Source organism: Sparus aurata, chromosome 14 (assembly GCF_900880675.1).
Source record: "Sparus aurata chromosome 14, fSpaAur1.1, whole genome shotgun sequence".
In the NCBI taxonomy this organism is placed as follows: Eukaryota; Metazoa; Chordata; class Actinopteri; order Spariformes; family Sparidae; genus Sparus; species Sparus aurata.
This window is the reverse complement of record NC_044200.1, coordinates 7,723,274-7,741,128: the sequence shown is the minus strand read 5'-3', so window position 1 is coordinate 7,741,128 and position 17,855 is coordinate 7,723,274. Positions and strand designations below refer to the sequence as shown.

General features: G+C 41.8%; 2 protein-coding genes across 2 annotated transcripts in view; one reads left to right on the top strand and one right to left on the bottom strand.

The window, feature by feature from the left end:
• The window catches only part of cdk17 (cyclin dependent kinase 17), a 41,207-nt gene extending 29,390 nt beyond the window's left edge, over positions 1 to 11,817 (bottom strand). The window contains exon 1 of the mRNA XM_030439835.1: positions 11,501 to 11,817. The gene's annotated coding sequence lies outside the window, so the exon portion shown is untranslated. The remainder of the gene's footprint in view (positions 1 to 11,500) is intronic.
• Positions 11,818 to 13,217: 1,400 nt separating this feature from the next.
• Positions 13,218 to 17,080, top strand: phyh (phytanoyl-CoA 2-hydroxylase). The gene is made up of 9 exons (XM_030440745.1): positions 13,218 to 13,385; positions 13,883 to 13,944; positions 14,357 to 14,467; positions 14,670 to 14,838; positions 15,007 to 15,088; positions 15,212 to 15,393; positions 15,498 to 15,647; positions 15,745 to 15,879; positions 16,177 to 17,080. The coding sequence occupies exons 1-9, from the start codon at positions 13,320 to 13,322 to the stop codon at positions 16,228 to 16,230; spliced, it is 1,011 nt and encodes a 336-aa protein (XP_030296605.1). The 5' UTR covers positions 13,218 to 13,319; the 3' UTR covers positions 16,231 to 17,080.
• Positions 17,081 to 17,855: the final 775 nt, after the last annotated feature.

Below are 17,855 nucleotides of genomic sequence, written 5' to 3'. Positions count from 1 at the left end.
AAAAAAAAAAAAAACTGTCGAAGCTGCAAACCTAAATGGTCTGCCATGCAACTAATCTACATCAATAAACATCAGTTACGCAACAGTTAATACGAGGAGGAACAGGATGACTATGTGTTGTTGTTTTCTCATGTGTGAAAGCTGCTTTCTGAAAAATGCTGCCGTTATTACGAAGCCATCATGAGTCTTATTTGTCCCGATCGTCACGCTTCTTCAGATCTGTTGGAAACACAAACAGGACTGCCAAGAGAGACTTTTAGTTCCTGAGATGTATTCCACTGGTTACATAACTGCTTGAACATTTGGTTTGAAAAGTCTGTGATGATACAAACATGTTGATGTCTACAGGTAGTGTACATTATATTCCATGTTCACCGTCTGTTGGCATGCCAGTGTATGCTGATTAGCAGCAAATGCAAAATACAGTTACGACTGATTGGAATGACATTAGTTTTGCTGGTATTTGGTCAAATTAAAGTTCTGACACGATAATGGTGCCACAATGAAACGTGAAGGGTTGATCACAGTTATAAGGATTCATCCTCTGGGCACCATGAGTGTTTGCTCTACATTTCATGGCAATCCATCCAGTTTTTATTGAAATATTTTGGTCCAGACCACGGTACTCGACCAACCCAGTGAGCTGGAGCCCCAAATGAAAGAGTTGAGGTATAGTAACATCTAGTGTGGGAGGCGGTGTAAGATGGAGCATGACAGGCAGATAGGTGTGATGTCAGCAGTAATGAAGGTGATATAGAGGGACCTGAGCCTCAAGGGAAAGCTCTCAGTTTAAAACTTGATCTGGGCTTGGGTAACGACCTAACACACAGGTACCTAGATCACAGGTACAAGTTATGGTCAGCCTTAAGGAAAAAGTGACGAGCCTGGACATTTTAAGTCCGTGACGGAGTTTGCCACACTCAGAGGGACCTCAGGTGCACGTCCTAAACTCACCGACTGGGGGCATCACAATGCGTTCTAACAATTGCATAGCCATCAGTTCTGAACACATTTTTAAATCGAAAACTGAATCGAATTGTGGATCTGGAGAATCACGACACCCCTGGCGCTTGGGGAACCACTGGTCCATGGCATTCAAAGAATCCAGTTGAGATCGATTTGGATGCCTCCAAAGTTGCCTCCCTCTGGAGGTTTTCTAAGCATGTCCAACTGTGAGAAGGTGCCAGGGTTGACCCAGAACAGGAGAAGGGATTAGACATCCTATCTGGGATGCCATGGATCCTACATTAAGAGTTGGAAGGGCCTGCTGCCACCGCAACCCAGACCGACATTTAGATGAGCCTCAGAAAATGAATGGTTTACAAACTAAAAGCGCTTTACTGAATAGGGGTGAGTTGTAATTCTATATTTTGTCAAAAGTGTTTGATAAATATACTGTATACTGTAAGTATTGGTCTGGCTCTAGAAATAATTAATCTGCATTCACTTGTCGCTCCACCAAGACATCATCACTTTCATACAAACTACTGTAGAGAGATGACCAATTTGGGTGCATTCTAAACTTGCTGATGATAAATCACTTTATTAAAAATGAGAATTTTGATTGAAGACTTTTGGGGGCTGATATTCAGATAACAGATATTCAAAGCTTCAAATGTAAAATAAATTCCATTCAGTGCAGTGCTAGACGCAAAAATTTAAGTAGCAGAAACAATTTCCTCTTTTCACCAAAGTAATAAATACATAAAAAATTTTAATCTGGCTTCATTATTTACATAGAATTAATTATATCTCTGACAACTCAGTTTTGTTCACTCAACGTATCATAACAGTCTATGCTAAATTGTCCATGGAGCACTACCATCAACAAAGAACAGGCGTAAACAAAAACATGACGCAGAGAAGAGAGGTAAAAAACATCACAGAAGAGAGGACGAAGACGCAAACAGATCTTGGGGTTTAATGGGAGAGATGGGAAAAATGGAGATAAAGATGGAAGAGAGGAAGGGCGAGCTCGAGGGAAGCAGTTATTTTTAGGTATGAAGGCTGCAGTGTCTCCCAGCTGAATACACACACATAAAAACAAATGTAAACACAACACACTGTGCACCATTAGCCTGTCGCTCTCTTGCCTCATGACAAACACAAACACAGGGCCCACAGACCACAAAACATACAGGGAACTCAGCTGACACACACGCACACACACACACACACACACACACACACACGCACACACACACACACACACAGAGAGGTCTGACTGCTTGCCCAGACACTCCAGTGTCATCTGTTTGCAGCGGGAGGAGGGAGAGGTTCGAAAGAAGCAAACACACCATGTATATACTGTATAAACTGCTTATGTATGTTTGTGTGTGTATGAGTGTATATGTATGTGTGTTTGTGTGTGTGTATCGGGGGGACATTGGTGTTTGCATGGGCGGGGGGGGGGTTAGTTTGAGGTCACACCAAAGTCAATACACTTCATCCGTCTTCCAATTACAAAACAGAGATCGTGTGCAGGATAGATGATCCGCTTATCAGTTCACACTGGCATTGTAATCAATCCATAAACCAACACGCACGCGCACACACACACACACACACACACACACACACACACACACACACACACAGTCTTGGTAGGAGGGGGACCTTTCAGCAGCAGGTGACCTGCTCTAATGCAAACGAGGCCAACAGTAACAGCTCTCCAGATTAGGCCCATTTTTGTTTTTAAAGCTGCACTAACAATATTTTCACATCAACAAAGAAATGTAATTACTGTATGTGAAATGGGTCAGCCACAGTGAAAAACTAAGAGTAAATTAGTGTGGAATGTGGTGTCTTTCAGCTCATTGCTTTGGTTTTGGTACAACTTTGCTGCTTTGGTTCGGTCTCTCTGCTCTCATTAATGTCATTGTCACTGTTTTTAGCAAAAAACTTGCCTAACAGCAAACAACAGACGGACAAAGCGACAATTATTTAGGACATAACATGATTGGAGCAGGAATTTAGCATTAGCCAATAGTAATGCTGGGCAATATATCAATATTAAATCATTATCATGCTATGAGAATATATATCAGCTTAGACTTTGGATATTGTTATATTGTGTTATGTCATTAAGTGTTCCAGTTTTAAAGGCCGCATTACAATGAGTGATGTCATTTTCTGACCTCAATACACTCTTCTACCTGCTCTATATGGAGGTATTTTGTCAATAATCACGATATTTAACCAAGCATTTGCCTTTAATGAGATTTCAAAATATCACAATATATACTATTTATCATGAAATACCCTAATAATATCGCAATTCTATTTTGAGGCCTAATCACCCAGCCCTAGATAATAGATTTGTGAGATTATTTCTGTAAACTGTGTGATCAGTTTCTATGTTGATCAGGGGTAAAAATAAGCTTAGTAGGCAGGTAGTGCTATTTTAGTCCTCCAGCACAGTTCAGTGTTTTGGTCTGTCAGCACTGCCGGTCCCCCTTGTATTTAAACACAGTCACTGTGCTGTTTGTGGAGTGAAAAGTGGTTTTCATCTCGCCCTGGCTGCTACATATGAGGCGGTTTAATTGCGCATGAAGGATTTTCATGCGGTTCCGTTTCCCCTTATTGTAGGCTCTGTCTGCATAAACAAGTGACTTGCGATCACTAACTGTGTGCATACTTTAGCTGCATACTGAGGCACAAGTCCAAGTTTGCCGCATTTTGTTGCCATACAAAATTACCAACTACGGCCTTAAAATTCAATACTTGAGTATGAACACAAACTCAGTTTTAAGCTCACCAAAGCACGTGCTCGCCTTTAATGCTGGGATGTGGCGGGAATTAACCACCTGCTGTTAACCCTCGCTTTGCTCCTCCAGTTACAATGATCACCCCCTCCACCCATTGTGTTTGTGAAATCAACACCCTCCCTGGTCCGTCTGTTACATAACACTCGTCTGTCTCATTACATCCACAACAGACTAACGAGGGTTGATGATAAGCTTCCGGTCTGTCCGACTTAAACACACACACACACTCACATACGCCGAGCTAAATGAATACAACGTACAAGAATGTGTGTTTTCCTGTCTGGATGTTTGGTTGATGAATCCAAACACACAGCTGGAGATGCCACATTCCAGCGGAGAGAGTTGGGAAAACTGTCCGAGCGTAAGACGACACATGCTAAACACTCACGCTGTGTTACCAATGAGAGTGCATTATGCAAATTATGTTGGACTGAAATAGAACATCTGTAAGCTCACTCAAAGAGGAACTTTGTTTGCCCCAAAAATATGTTAGATCTGACACTTAGACATCTTTTCATTTAGATCATTTTAATGTTTAAAGATTTTTTTGCAAAGTGTTCAGGGACTACACACAAAGCCAAGAAATGGATCACTTCCAGCCCAATACTGGCAGCTTTCAATGCTTTACATTTCAAAAGCTTCATGGACAAAACCTCGTCGGGGTTTTTGTCAAAGTTCCTGTCAAAAACAGTCCAAATAGGTTACCTCGCGCTGCCAGTCGCGGTCATCCACAAGTTGCTAACTGCAGCTTTAAAAATGCACTCAGTCTGATCAAAGCAACAACAGCTACAGTTGTCCACACCCAGCAACACAAAAACAAAAGGCCACACTAAAGCACAGAGATTTCAAAGGATGGCAGATCGTGTTACACAACGAGACAGGACATTAACCTCCCTCCCTCTATTATCACCTCTCCTCCTCCTCCTCCTCTTCTGTCTGTTTTACAGCTTTCCATCGTGCACCCTCTTTCTCACGCCCCACCATTCCCCTGAACACAGCGTCCAAATCCATCTCCATTCACCCCGAAGGCCTTTGGGAACAGGTGTTCACTCCCCGAGGTGCCCGATTTTGTGTGTGTTTGTGCGTGTACAGTATGCGTGTGTTTGTGGGTTTTTTGTGTGTACATGTGTGCCGCTCACACCATCACACTGACATTGGCTCTTTCCTTTCTTTGTGCTAAGCCAGGTGGTACGTCCCAGCCAGAGACAACGATGCAACATTTCCCATAAATTCATTACATCAGTCATATGCTTGCCGAGTTGAGGTGTCGCAATGTATAAAGTTTGATTAAATATGGCGATTCTGATTGCTGGAGTCCATTGCACAGAACATCACATTTCTACAGCTGAGTATATTAAGTATTTTTCTATGCTAACTAATATGATCCTTGAATTTCCTTAGGAGGTACCAAAATACTTTTTGATACCCGACTTTAAGAAATATGTTTTTCTACAAAAGCCTTTATTAATATCATTTAAAAAGCAAACGTTCTCACATGTTACTTATTTTCTAAGCCAAAGCTGCCATGCAAGACCTTTACCTGAATAAAACAGTAAAAAAATACCAAAAATTGGTAATTTTATTTAAATGAAAAACTAAATGATCAAAGATTTAACAAGACTACAGACTTCACCCGACATTCTATGCGGAGCTGCAACAGCCAATCAATCAATCAATCAATTGTTGACTATTGAATTAATCACCAACTATTTTGATAATTGATTCCTCGGTTTGAGTTGGCCAATTGTTGAATGTTAAATACATTTTTTGATGATTCCAGCTTCTTAAAACAATAATATTTTCTGGTTTGTTTAGTCCTCAATGACATTAAATTGAATATCTTTGGGTTGTGGGCAAAACAACAAATTTGAGGACATCATATTGTATTTTGGGAAAAACTGACCTTTTAAAACATTTTCTGAAATGTGTTTATATGTAAAGCTACAGACACATTTCAGTCAGTACAAAAAAGTACTGAAGTTCTTTATATCTACACAAAACAAAAGGAGGAAATGGACTTTACGCGCTGCGTTCACATTCAAGGGAAACCTTGACATTTTGGAAACATGCACAATAACAACCACTAACATGATGGTACGCCAGATATACAGCTACATGCAGCAGTCAGTCAGCTTAGCTAAGCACAAAGACACGAGGCACAAAAATGTATCCGCAAACATCTCAAAGAGATAGTTAATACATAAACACATCATGTCTTGTCTATTTAATCTGTGACAAAAACCTGAGAGTAAAACATTGTGGTTTTACAATGCAGTCAGACTACTTCTTGGCAGGTTACAAAGACTTGAGACTGGAGCCTCTGCTGTTAACCTCATGGTGACGGCAAGACGCCAGGAAGTTACTGTGCCCGACCAAGAAACAGCCTGGCACACTACCCCACATGGCTGTTTGTCTTCGGTTCTAGTTTTCAAGTTAAGCAAAGTTAACCCCCTGTTAGTGGTTAGTGGTAGATTTGTATTTACTGTACAGGCAGATATATAAGGGTTTTTTTCTCAAATGTCTCCCGTAGGATTTCAAGGAGTTCAAGGATGTGTATCTAGCTCTTTGGATGCCATTTATAAGATTTGGACCAGTAATTTTCTTTTTGCCTAAAGCTGATAATCAAAAAAAAGGATGGAGCAGCTTTTATATTTCTTGCCTCACTACAGCTTTCCAGAGGGACGGCTGTCTGCTGGTTTTATCTAGTTTCTATCTTCAATGTCATGTGCTCCTGTCAGTCAAACAGTTAAGAATTGTACTCTAACCTGGCCATCCTTGGGGTTTCTCTTGATAACATCAAAGCTTCTGTTTCCTAGCCTGTCCAGTCATGGCCACTATCACTGATCATGTGGGAGTGCTGCTTTAATCTGATATGACCAGCTCATTGGTGTGTTTGCAAACGTACCAAGCAATACTGACCTCGAATTGATCTGACCTTTCAGATAATGATAAATGAGTGAATGCTTAGTGGTGCAACTATACAGAGGAGCTTGAGAAACATAAAACCCCAGAGGACTGCTGGGAATCTATATCCATCACAGCAACACTTAATTAATTAAAAATGGCTCAGTGAAGAGGCATCAGGCCTTTTATTGCCTACTATTTCTCGTCTTTGCTTCATGAGAGGCCCCTTTTTCGTGACTGTTTCTTGTGAACTTTCGATGCACTTTTTTGGCACCGATTGCAGATAACGCCTGTCTCCGAGGGAATGATTAACCCGTCGGGAAGAAGGAGGGATAATTAGAGATTCCTACTCAAGATTAAAAAGGAAACTTGCCGGAATTTAAAGTAGGAGGAGGCAGAAGGGTAAGAGAGGACGATCAGACTGAGGTGCGTCCCAGAACTCACAGGTTCAAATCCAAGAAGAGCCAGACAACATCCTTTAAATTCAAAATGGACTGGGAAGTGAGTGAAATAAATCAAATTCAACTGCAGGTAGAATAATGCGATTGTCGTGATTATGTGCGATGGTGCAAAAATTGTTTATGAGGAGCAAGCAGGTGGTGAGAGTTGTGTAGGAGGGAATGTACTGAACTACAGCTGACAGTTCTTGGCACGCTGTACCACTTATTTGTGTATTCATGTAAAGCCACTTCATTTTCAGACACTTGTGATTTTAATCAAGCCTTCGACTGGACAGACAGATGCCAGATAGTGAAAAGTGGATGGAATCTCCCTCTTAAAACCACTAAGCACCTCTTATCACGGTTTAGTCAACCCGAAAGCACGGAAGACTCAAGAAGCAAGCGCTTTCCGAAAAGGCTCAAGTGCACAGGCGTTAACAGGATTATTAGGGGATCAGTCGCATATCAGAAAAACTAACAAATATGCAAATGCATCACATTACAAAATTCATTTCGGGGAAATAAGTGCAATTTAATCACAAATGTGGTCAGAAAAATGGTAATCAGATGGGTTTTTTAGATTGGATGGGGATTTTTTACAAGGGTAATTTTGGACTTTGCTGCTTTTTTTTAAAACAGACAGTTTAGACTTTTGGATTGAATTAAGTTTTAGAGTAATGGTTAATTTGGGTTCATTAATCAAGGCTAAATGTTGAACAATCCGATCACGCTTGGATTTTCAGCAACACTGGTTTGAAGAATATTTTCCAAAGATATTTAATATTATTGCCTAAGTTTAATCATTTCCTTACAACATTAGCATTAGTCATTTGTACTGGTTCCATTTAGCTCATTTTAAGACATTCTGTCAACAGAATATAAAGACAACAGCGTGAAACATCATCGCTGTGTTCAGATCCTCAGTGTGAGTCTGTGTGTGTTTGTGTGTCTGTGTGATGAATATTTCAGCATCTTCACTGTCAAGCAACACCACTGGTGAGCGCTCAGCACATAAGGGAAAGTGACTTCATGAATGAGCTGCAGGTCTGTTTATTTTTATGTGTGACCTCTGTGTGTGTGTGAGAATGTGTGTAATCCCTGTCTGCTGCTGCTCTAACAATGCCACCGGTTAATCTCCGGATTATGAGCCAATCCCAGTCACCCAATTCAACCCTCCAAACACACACGCACAAACACACATGTAAGAAAGTATGATGGGATATCTTATCCTTGGGGCAATTGGACAGGGCATGATGCCAAAACATACAGGAATAATGATAGTGTGTCTGTGTGTGTGTACACAGTGTACAGACGGACAAAACTGAATATTATAACGGAGTGTGCGAGAGAGAGAGAGAGAGAGAGAGAGAGAGAGACAATGAACTAACACCACTCCACATTCTTCGCATGGCTCACATAACTTTCTTCATCTGTGTGTGTGTCTGTGTGTGTGTGTGTGTGTGTGTGTGTGTCTATTCATAAGGCTGCAAAGTGTCTGTAAGTGTGAGTTCTTGCTGTGCCCAGCCCACTCTAATTGTATTCATTCTGAAGCCCTACAATTAGCCAGACCCCAAAAAAACCCAATAATTACTACTTCACCTACATGATGCCCACCCTTTGGCAGCGCAATGCCAGGGAGACATTTCCCATCAGCCCAAGGTTGCTGTTAGCAAGCCCGCCTCTCGGAATTCAGTTCATTCTACTGCTTTTTATATATTCTGTACTTCACTTTGCCAATAAATGATTCAAAACAAAGAAGGGACGGTGGGAAAGAGCTTATTGGGCCAAGAAAGGTTCAACAAAAAGGAACACAAAACACAAAGGCACACACAACCTGAGTTACAAAGGCAACGCACTCATACGTACTGTGCTGCGACTGAAACACATTCCAACACACGCTCGTGCACATTGTCAGCTCACACACATAGAAAGAAACATACTCTCACACATAGAGACAAAAAAAATGACACACACGCAGGCAGAAACATACATAATGATGAAAACACTGAAAAAGATGAGAGCACACACACACACACACACACACACACACACACCTCTGATCAATAAAACATTGCACAAGTTGAAGTTATATAAACGGGAGAGAGAAAGACAGAGCTAGCAAGCTGCTGGCCTGGTTGTCAATAGCAACAGTGTTTTGGAGGCTGATCATCAGAAAGTGCAGTCAGCTGCAAAAGCATGATGGGATACCACCATGCTTTGCACCACAGATAATGATTTTTTTGTACAGATACATTTTATAATAGTTCGATACATAGCATCGTTGTGATGTGGTGATCAGGACTTTAAATGTTCTGAGTCTGCCACATTCCCACTTGATTCTGTCAGGCAGTCCGGCTTACAGCTACAGCATGCTACATTGAAACTGACAGCAGCTGATTGCCACGCAACACTGTAATGTCATCGGCCACATTCCACTGATTTTTCTAACGAGAATGATCTGAGCTCATGTCATTTCGGATTTTGCGCAAGTTCAAGGGGCACTGTGGCGATTTAGCACTGGACTTCCACACAATTAGGGGACACTAAAAGTTCAAAATCGAAGCAGCAGAAGCCGAGGCTTTCTGCCATAATCCTGTAACACCCCAGTGACACATTCGGGGTAACTTTATCCGACTACGGAAACCTCTTCAAAAAGCCATCCCACTATGCTTAGGCGCTTAGCAATACATGACTAGTAAACTTAGCTTGAAGTGTAAAATTGGTGGAATGCTACTTAATCAACAACTGAGATCGCTTTAATTGTTCTACTTTTGCTAACAGCCTGCTCTGTTTCACTCTGACTTCTGCTTGCACCCTTTTGCTCCAACAGGAAGTTTGGAACCACTTTCGAACCAATCACTGACACTCATACCATTCTGGTCACACGGCACTTTAATTTCTCAAATTGAAACCACATCACATGTCTGACAACTGACATAACTGTATGTACTGTCAGGAGAGAGAGAGAGACAGTGTGTGTGTGTGTGTGTGTGTGTGTGTGTGTGTGTGAATATGTACGCGTATCCACAATGCACTGCATCTCATGTTCCTGCTGTATGCAACATAATGCAGAGGCAGATCAATACAGGCACTGCTATATGGCCCTCAGACACTGGAGGGAGGGGGGGACGGGACTGTCAGGGTAATTAGTTTGTTCTCTGGGGTTGTATCACTCTCACAGCCAACAGCCTAGATCTTAATGTGGGTCAATACACACACACACACACACACACACACACACACACACACACACACACACACAAATGAGTGGCAAGTTGTTCAGATGTAGGACGATGGAAGTAAATCCAGGTCAAACAGGAAGCAGGAAAGAGCCTAAATGCACCGCGGATGCTTCGCTGCAGAAGTGGATCATAAGTGATCAATAGAAACAGTTATCGTCTGCGGTTGATTCATACAGTAATGATTGGATGCTTTTACTGTATGACATCATGATTGACAACTGAACTGTGCACACTAATTACAATTTTTACAGTTCATTTTTAAACACGGCATAGAAAAGCATCTTCGGAAGTACTCTGAGGAGCTTGGACGGCAGTTTGTCTGGCAAAACTTTCTATCTCGCCGTTTCCAGGGTGACAACAGGATGGTACATTCCTTGTTGTGTCAGATTTAAGTGGCTGCAAAAATCAAGTTTTCTAATAAACAAGCAGATGTGGGAGGAAGTCAAATGTCCGCATCGTTATTGTTTAAAACCCAAGTGTGCCACTTTCAATGTGAAAGGAATCTGTCACTGTATCTACATGAATAAGTGCAGTCTGGTTGGGGCATCAAGAGTCTGCAGTTTCAGGCTTCAGTGGTGTTACATTGATTTTACAGTAGGCTTATGGTATTTCTTAAAGATCTGTCAAACACATTCCTGCATTATTGATGTTAAATGGTTGCCCAGAAATTACATCAGAATGCAGGAATGCTCTTCATTCTTAATTTCAATTTATCAATATGACATTTTCAGTTGGCCATTAAACGATATCCCTGTAGTTTGTCTGTTGTTTCTCTGTAATATCCTTCTTAAATGTACAATAGGGTTCCTGTCGTTGGGGGGGGGGGGGTAGCCTGGCTGCCAAAACCCAAGTTATGTTACCAAACCAAAATATTTACACCCGAAACTGCGAAATAAGAGATCTTTTTGTTTCAAATATGTGCGAGGCGGAAACTTAACAGCCGTGGTTGTAAAGGGTAAAAACAGAAGCTGGCTGTTAAATATGAAATATAGCTGGAGTGTGGCTGAATAATTCTTCCTCCGTGTTGTCATTTCCACACACCACTGCTCAGTCCTCGTCCGAAGCGGCCGGACGACATGTAACGTCACGGGGTCCATTATCGGACAAGACTGTGTGTTACCCAAAAATGACATTCGGCCAAATTTACCTGAAAATGGTGAATTCCGTCGTTTAGGAGCCGACTCTCCGGAGCAGCCAGGCCCGGATGCCCTCCTCCGCTTTATCCGCCCACTGAAGTAGCCTAAAACACAGCTCCGTCTGTGCTCGGCTTCGGTTTCCAAACGCTCCGACAGAGAAGAAATATCCTCCGAGACGCACAGAGAGATACGAGGGGTGTGAGGACGTAGAGCTACAGACCGAACCCCCAAAATGTCGTTTGTGTGGCGGTGAAAGCAGTTTAAAGAGGCTGGAGGAGGATCTGCTGTCGACACAGGAGACGGACGGGAGGGGTGCGAGCTAGCTGCCGTCAAGTACCACAAAGTGAAGATTAAGAGGACTTCCTGTGACATTTCAAAATAAAACCAGTCTCAGTATCCCACAGTGGTTTTCTTCTACAACTTTCAAAATAAAAGTGCCAAACGTAATTCTAACAGCGTCTGTTGACAAAAATAATTAATTTCATTATTATAAATGGGGATAGCGCATATAGGTAGTTAGCATATATACACATATATATAAAAACTTTCTGAAGGTGGTGTTTTAACGTATTAATAAAAAATATTTAACAGGAAAGTCAAGTTGGTTCCGGCCTTCCCCTAACAAACTGTTGTTAGCTTGACGAAGCTGAGAGGAGCGCTAGGAAACATTTAATTCAATAGCTTTCCTTTCCGCTATGTCTTGTAAGCCGTTCACTCGTAACGTTGCAACGCTGTGGCTTTAAAGCGATCTAACTGCGAAACAATTCTATTAATGTATTGAAATGCATTTTTTTTTTCATTTGTCCGAGCCAATCTTTAATGAAATACTGAACATACACGGGCCCAAACACACGTTTAATCAAGACAATAAAACAATAAAAATACGTTCATCGAAAAATAAATTAATAAAAAAAACAATAGTACAAAATAACAGTCCATGTGATATGTTAAAGGTTCAAAAATATCATGTCGTATCTTATACTGAAGCTGTAGGGGGTCTTATAATGAAGTTGTGTCTTATATATTTTCAAATGATTAATTCTAAAATATTCCTTGAAATGAGAAGATGATGGTTTTTGTTATTTTTTTCCACTGTAAAATAACGTTCTAGTAATACCCATTAATTGTGTATATCATAAATATAAGTAATTACATAATTTTTTTTGGATTGATTTCAAGTTGAGGGGATTGTCTGTCATCAGACAATTGTGAATATCTGATTTGTTCCTCGATAACAATTTGATTAATTTTCAAACTATACCCATGGATATCAATAGCCATGATCTGCGTGTCAATCAGAAACGGATAAATGGGACATTGGGCATAAATTGAGCAGAAAACTAAAAACTGGCAGTGAGTTTAATATTTGGTGTGTGGCGCCACCTGTTGGAAGAAAGCTGCAGCGACTATAATTTTATCATATTGCTGAAAATTGGTCATACAGACTATAAACATAAAAACAATATTATAAGTAAATTGAAATATAGAGTAACATAAGAGTAATTTAAACAACATAAATGATTATGTCTCATACATATCTGTCAAAATATATCAACATATTCCTTTGTAAGGATCGTGTATATTAGATCAGTACTGAAGGTATTTCTCATAACGAAATGTTATACTTGAAACATGATTTTATCTTTTTCCTCTGAATAACCATGTTGCACAGACCTGAATGTAGAGCAGCCTGCACTGTATTGACAGCGCCTGTAGGTGTGTGTGCGTGTGTGTTGTCATCATCGCTGCACTTTGCCCCAGTCACACACCCCTCAAAACTAGTTACCCGTCCGCATCGGGATCACACCGGCTCACAACCTGACTGACAACATGTCTCGGGCTGCGGAAAGACTCAGACTACTGATCAATCATCTTGATCGACCCTCTTCTAATATCGTATCCTTTTAATTCTGCGTTGCTCCTGTTGTATCGCCCAGGCTGCACGGAGCGGAAGAGGCTGATCCGTTAGCCGACAGCTGCGCGTCTCACGGCGGGCAGCTCCGGTGGGCTACACCGGGGTCCCGCTGTGGACCACAGGCCTCCGGAGAAATGAGGTGCGACACAGGTGTACTTTACCGATATCACTGTTTATGAATGTGTTTTTATCGTTATAAAATGTGGGTCTGTCACTCGTGTGTTCACAGTATAACACCGTTTGAGTTGAGGCTGCCGCCATTCTTTTTGTAGCGGTTTGCAGGGCAATTTGTTTTGGTCTCAAGTGGAGCATTTCAAGAGTTTTACCGAATGGAAAATGAATTCATAACAGCTACACGGAGGCTATAAACAGCACTTTAAACAGTTAGCTTAACACAGCCCAACTCAGAGGGCTTTGCGTCTGTTTCCAGGTGTCACTTCTTGTTGTTGTTCTCCTTCACTTAACGTCACTCCTTCAGGCAGCTGCTCCAACCTCTGCTCAGACCTCCACCTCCACCTCCACCCACCCACACAGACTGAGGTAAGGACACTTCGAGTTCAAGTTTGCCCACATTTCCAACGCAGCATTTGGCAGCCACAACAGTTGTCTCCGGCTAAAGGTTCACATGTCCCCTGTTATACAATCCATATTTATCATCGCTCACCTTTGACACAGTTTCTCCAGCGCTCCCTTTGCCCAGTTTAATGCCCCACTGTCCTGCTCCTGTGTAACAGCAGTAACAGCTGGTGGTGCAATCACTGTCATGCATTCAGAAGATAATAAGAAAACAAGCCCTGTTTTAGGCTGGTTTAGTGTCACTGCAACTGTTTTTGTACTGCTGTTTGTGTATCCAATATGACCTGAATACAACATTAAAACAGTGGACTGTCTATTAGTCCAGCTAAATATGAAATTAACCTACATATTGTTGTCTGTTATCACTTCTTTGTAGATATACCTTTGATAACGACCTGCTGACCCCAGAACAGCGCCTCTTCTACGAGGAAAATGGCTTCATTCTCATTAAGAATCTGGTGTCTGAAGAGGACATCGACAAGTTCAGGTGACCCGGAGAATGATCATAAACACGTCACTGTTAGTAATTGAACCATTACAGAGAAACCACAAAGTCAGTAAGATCATTTGTCTCCACGGACATGGTTATCTTATTGTAAATTTGCTTTAAATGTCGTATAAAAAATGTCAGCCTATTTTTATAAGAGTTTATATTTTGAGATGCTGAATATCATCCGTGTGGACTCCAGGAACGAGTTTGAACGGATCTGTCGACAGGAAGTGAAGGTTCCCGGTCTGGTGGTGATGAGGGACTTGGCGATCGTTAAGTCAGAGTTCGTTCCGGATCAAAAAGCGGTCTCCAAACTGCAGGACTACCAGGAAGACCCGGAACTGTTCCGGTACTGCGCCCTACCACAGGTACAACACACACAACAAGGTCACAAAAGGTCTTTGTATAAATGTGTTTGCTCGCAACTTGTGTTTTGTCACAGTTTAAACATCTGAGCCTGGATAGACTAGGATCAAAAACCACGCTGATGTGACCGTATGACACTGAGATGTTGAACGTGTGCTTTTCTTTATCAGATTCTGAACTATGTGGAGTGTTTCACTGGACCCAACATCATGGCCATGCACACAATGCTGATCAACAAACCTCCTGATGCAGGTATGGGGCAATTAAGTGATATTTGCAATTTACGGGTTTTTATTTGAAGAAACGGCACTTCTCTCTCTTTAGTTGTCTAACACCAGGTTCAGGTGTTCTGACATGTCCGTCCTGTTGTCTCAGGTAAGAAGACGTCTCGTCACCCGATGCATCAGGATCTGCATTACTTCCCGTTCCGCCCCGCGGACAAGATCGTCTGTGCTTGGACTGCAATGGAGAGGGTAAACAGGCAGAACGGATGCCTGGTCGTCCTGCCGGGAACACACACCGGCACCCTGCAGGAGCACGACTACCCTGAGTGGGAGGTACACACCAACACACACACAAAACCACACACACAAATTCAATTCTAAAAAAAATATACCTGATAGGAAGTATAAACACATATACACTGTTTGTGGGTCCTCAGGGTGGTGTGAACAAGATGTACCACGGAGTGCGTGGCTACGACCCGCAGCACCCCAGGGTGCACTTGGAGATGGAGAAGGGTGACACCGTCTTTTTCCATCCGCTGCTGATCCACGGCTCCGGCATGAACCAGACGCAGGGCTTCCGCAAGGTACCTGTAATCCACCTGTTGTCCCAGAATGTCCTTAAACAAACAGGCGCCACTGTTTATCAGCTCAGAGGATCTTTTGTGATCTTTGTGCTTCCAGGCCATCTCCTGCCACTACGCCGGTGCTGACTGCTATTACATCGACGTGAAGGGGACCACGCAGGAGAACATAGAGAAGGAGGTGCAGGAGATCGCAGCCAGGAAGTACGCCCTGGACAACGAAATCACCTTCACGGTCAGACATTTACCTTCACATTACATTCATAATAATAAAACACTGCAGATACAAATCAGTTTAAGGTGTTTGACACAGATTGATTACTTCTGTTGATATTAAATGTTGATATTTGGTGGGTCTGTGCATGTTTAACCTATAAAGCTTAGTACAGTAATAACAAACTTTAGCCCTAAAGCTGCGTTGGACACGATTTAATGTATGATTAAGTTCAATGGATAACATGTTAAAGGAAAGAAATGTACTTGTGGTTTGTTTTTTGTTGAACTAACCCTTTCACTCTGTTTTCTCCTACAGGACACCTGGGCTTTCCGAGGCCGCCTGGTGCAAGGAGAGAGGATTTCCCTATAAAGACACCACAGGCCTGCGATGGAAGAAATCACTGCGGGCTGGTTGATGACTGAGCTCAGAGTAGAAACGATTGCTACGGTGGTTGGATAAGAAGTAACAGGGCATGTTCACACTGACACAGAAAGTGTTTTATTTAGTAAAATGATTCATTTTTCGTATCATATTATCAAATTTAATGACGGAATTTAATTTTAGGTTACTACATTCTAACTTTTTGTAACTTTAGAGTTTGTGCTGGTTGATCATTTGAGCATGCTGTTCTAACCAAAAACATAAAAAAACATGAAGTACCATTTTAAAAAGATAATATCAGTCAACTTATGAGCAAGTCACTACACAGTATGAGAATAAAGCGGCTGACAGTCAGTACACCTCCCACTTGCTCCCAACGTTTTACTGCACAAATACAGTAAAAATGGCACTTAAAAGCAGTGGATCGGTGTGAACACATTCTCAAATGTCTATCAAACTGCTTATTAATAATTTGACAAATAAAGGGACGTTAGTTTCACAAGCTTGAAAATACGATGACCCGTGTTGATTAAGAAAGTGAGGATCATGATGTGTGAGAGAGAGAGAGGCGGAGCGAGGCTGAGAATGAGGCGAAGCCGTGTAAGTGAGAGAATATTGAACGCTCTTTTCAAGCAAAAACGTGTGAATGATCAGTGTTGATTGTAGCTCTTAACACTTACAGAGGCCTTTACCTTATACTGCCTTACAAATGTAACACTGTGTGTTAACGATCTCATTTGATGATGAGTGAATGTACATTTTGTTTTCTAGAATCATGCTGTGATGACTGAAATGTTTTGTTAACATTAATGATAATAAATCGCTGCAACACTGAAAAGACTTGTGTAAGAGTAGTACATAACTTGTGTGATATAGTATCAAGTTGATAAATGTTAAAGTCTAGAGCATAATTAATTGCCAGAAATGTAAATCCTAAAGACATGATATTTACCTTTAATGAGAGAACCGCTGTGGGATTATGGGAAGATCACGATCACACATACTGTTTTATTGTCAGTGCATCAGAGAAGAGTTGCTCAACACCGAGTGACTTTCCAGCAGTCACATGATGGTCTCAGGAGGTTTCACTGTTTTCAGATGGGGGCCTGCTTATTTCCTGGCTCCCCACTGTGGAACGACCCCCCCCGAAAAAACCATCTGATCCTGCACAGTTTAGAGAGAGTGTGTGTGCTTGCGTGTGTTCAAACAGCGCCTTTGTCCGAATCCAAAGGGAAGCTCTCAGTTCTGTGTTGTATTCAGAAATGGAGGAAATTCATTCACACACAGGAGAGCTGTAATGTGGAGGCCTTGTCGTGGTGGGCATTAGAGAAGGAGGTAGACAACCAAATCAACTCTACAGTCTGATATGAACAAACATTTGCAGGAGAGACAATCAGGCACATTCACATATATACACACACGCCAATAAATACACATGTATAAAAACACACATGTACATGCGCACACATGCAAATACAGATAAGTGCACACACAGCAAATAGTTCCTCACACACACAGGTCTAACCGCAGGCTCGTGCTACGCTAAATGTTCCCCAGATCTGTTGTCACTTTTCTGGGCAAAGTGGCCCGTCGTCTCTGCCCAGTTTCCCTCG

Excerpts from the sequence above, each read along its gene's own strand:
- phyh (XM_030440745.1), top strand. The coding sequence starts at position 13,320 with ATGTCTCGGGCTGCGGAAAGACTCAGACTACTGATCAATCATCTTGAT. Across the intron at positions 14,839-15,006 it reads GGTACTGCGCCCTACCACAG|ATTCTGAACTATGTGGAGTG; the intron begins GTACAACACACA and ends TTTCTTTATCAG. Across the intron at positions 15,648-15,744 it reads AGACGCAGGGCTTCCGCAAG|GCCATCTCCTGCCACTACGC; the intron begins GTACCTGTAATC and ends TTGTGCTTCCAG.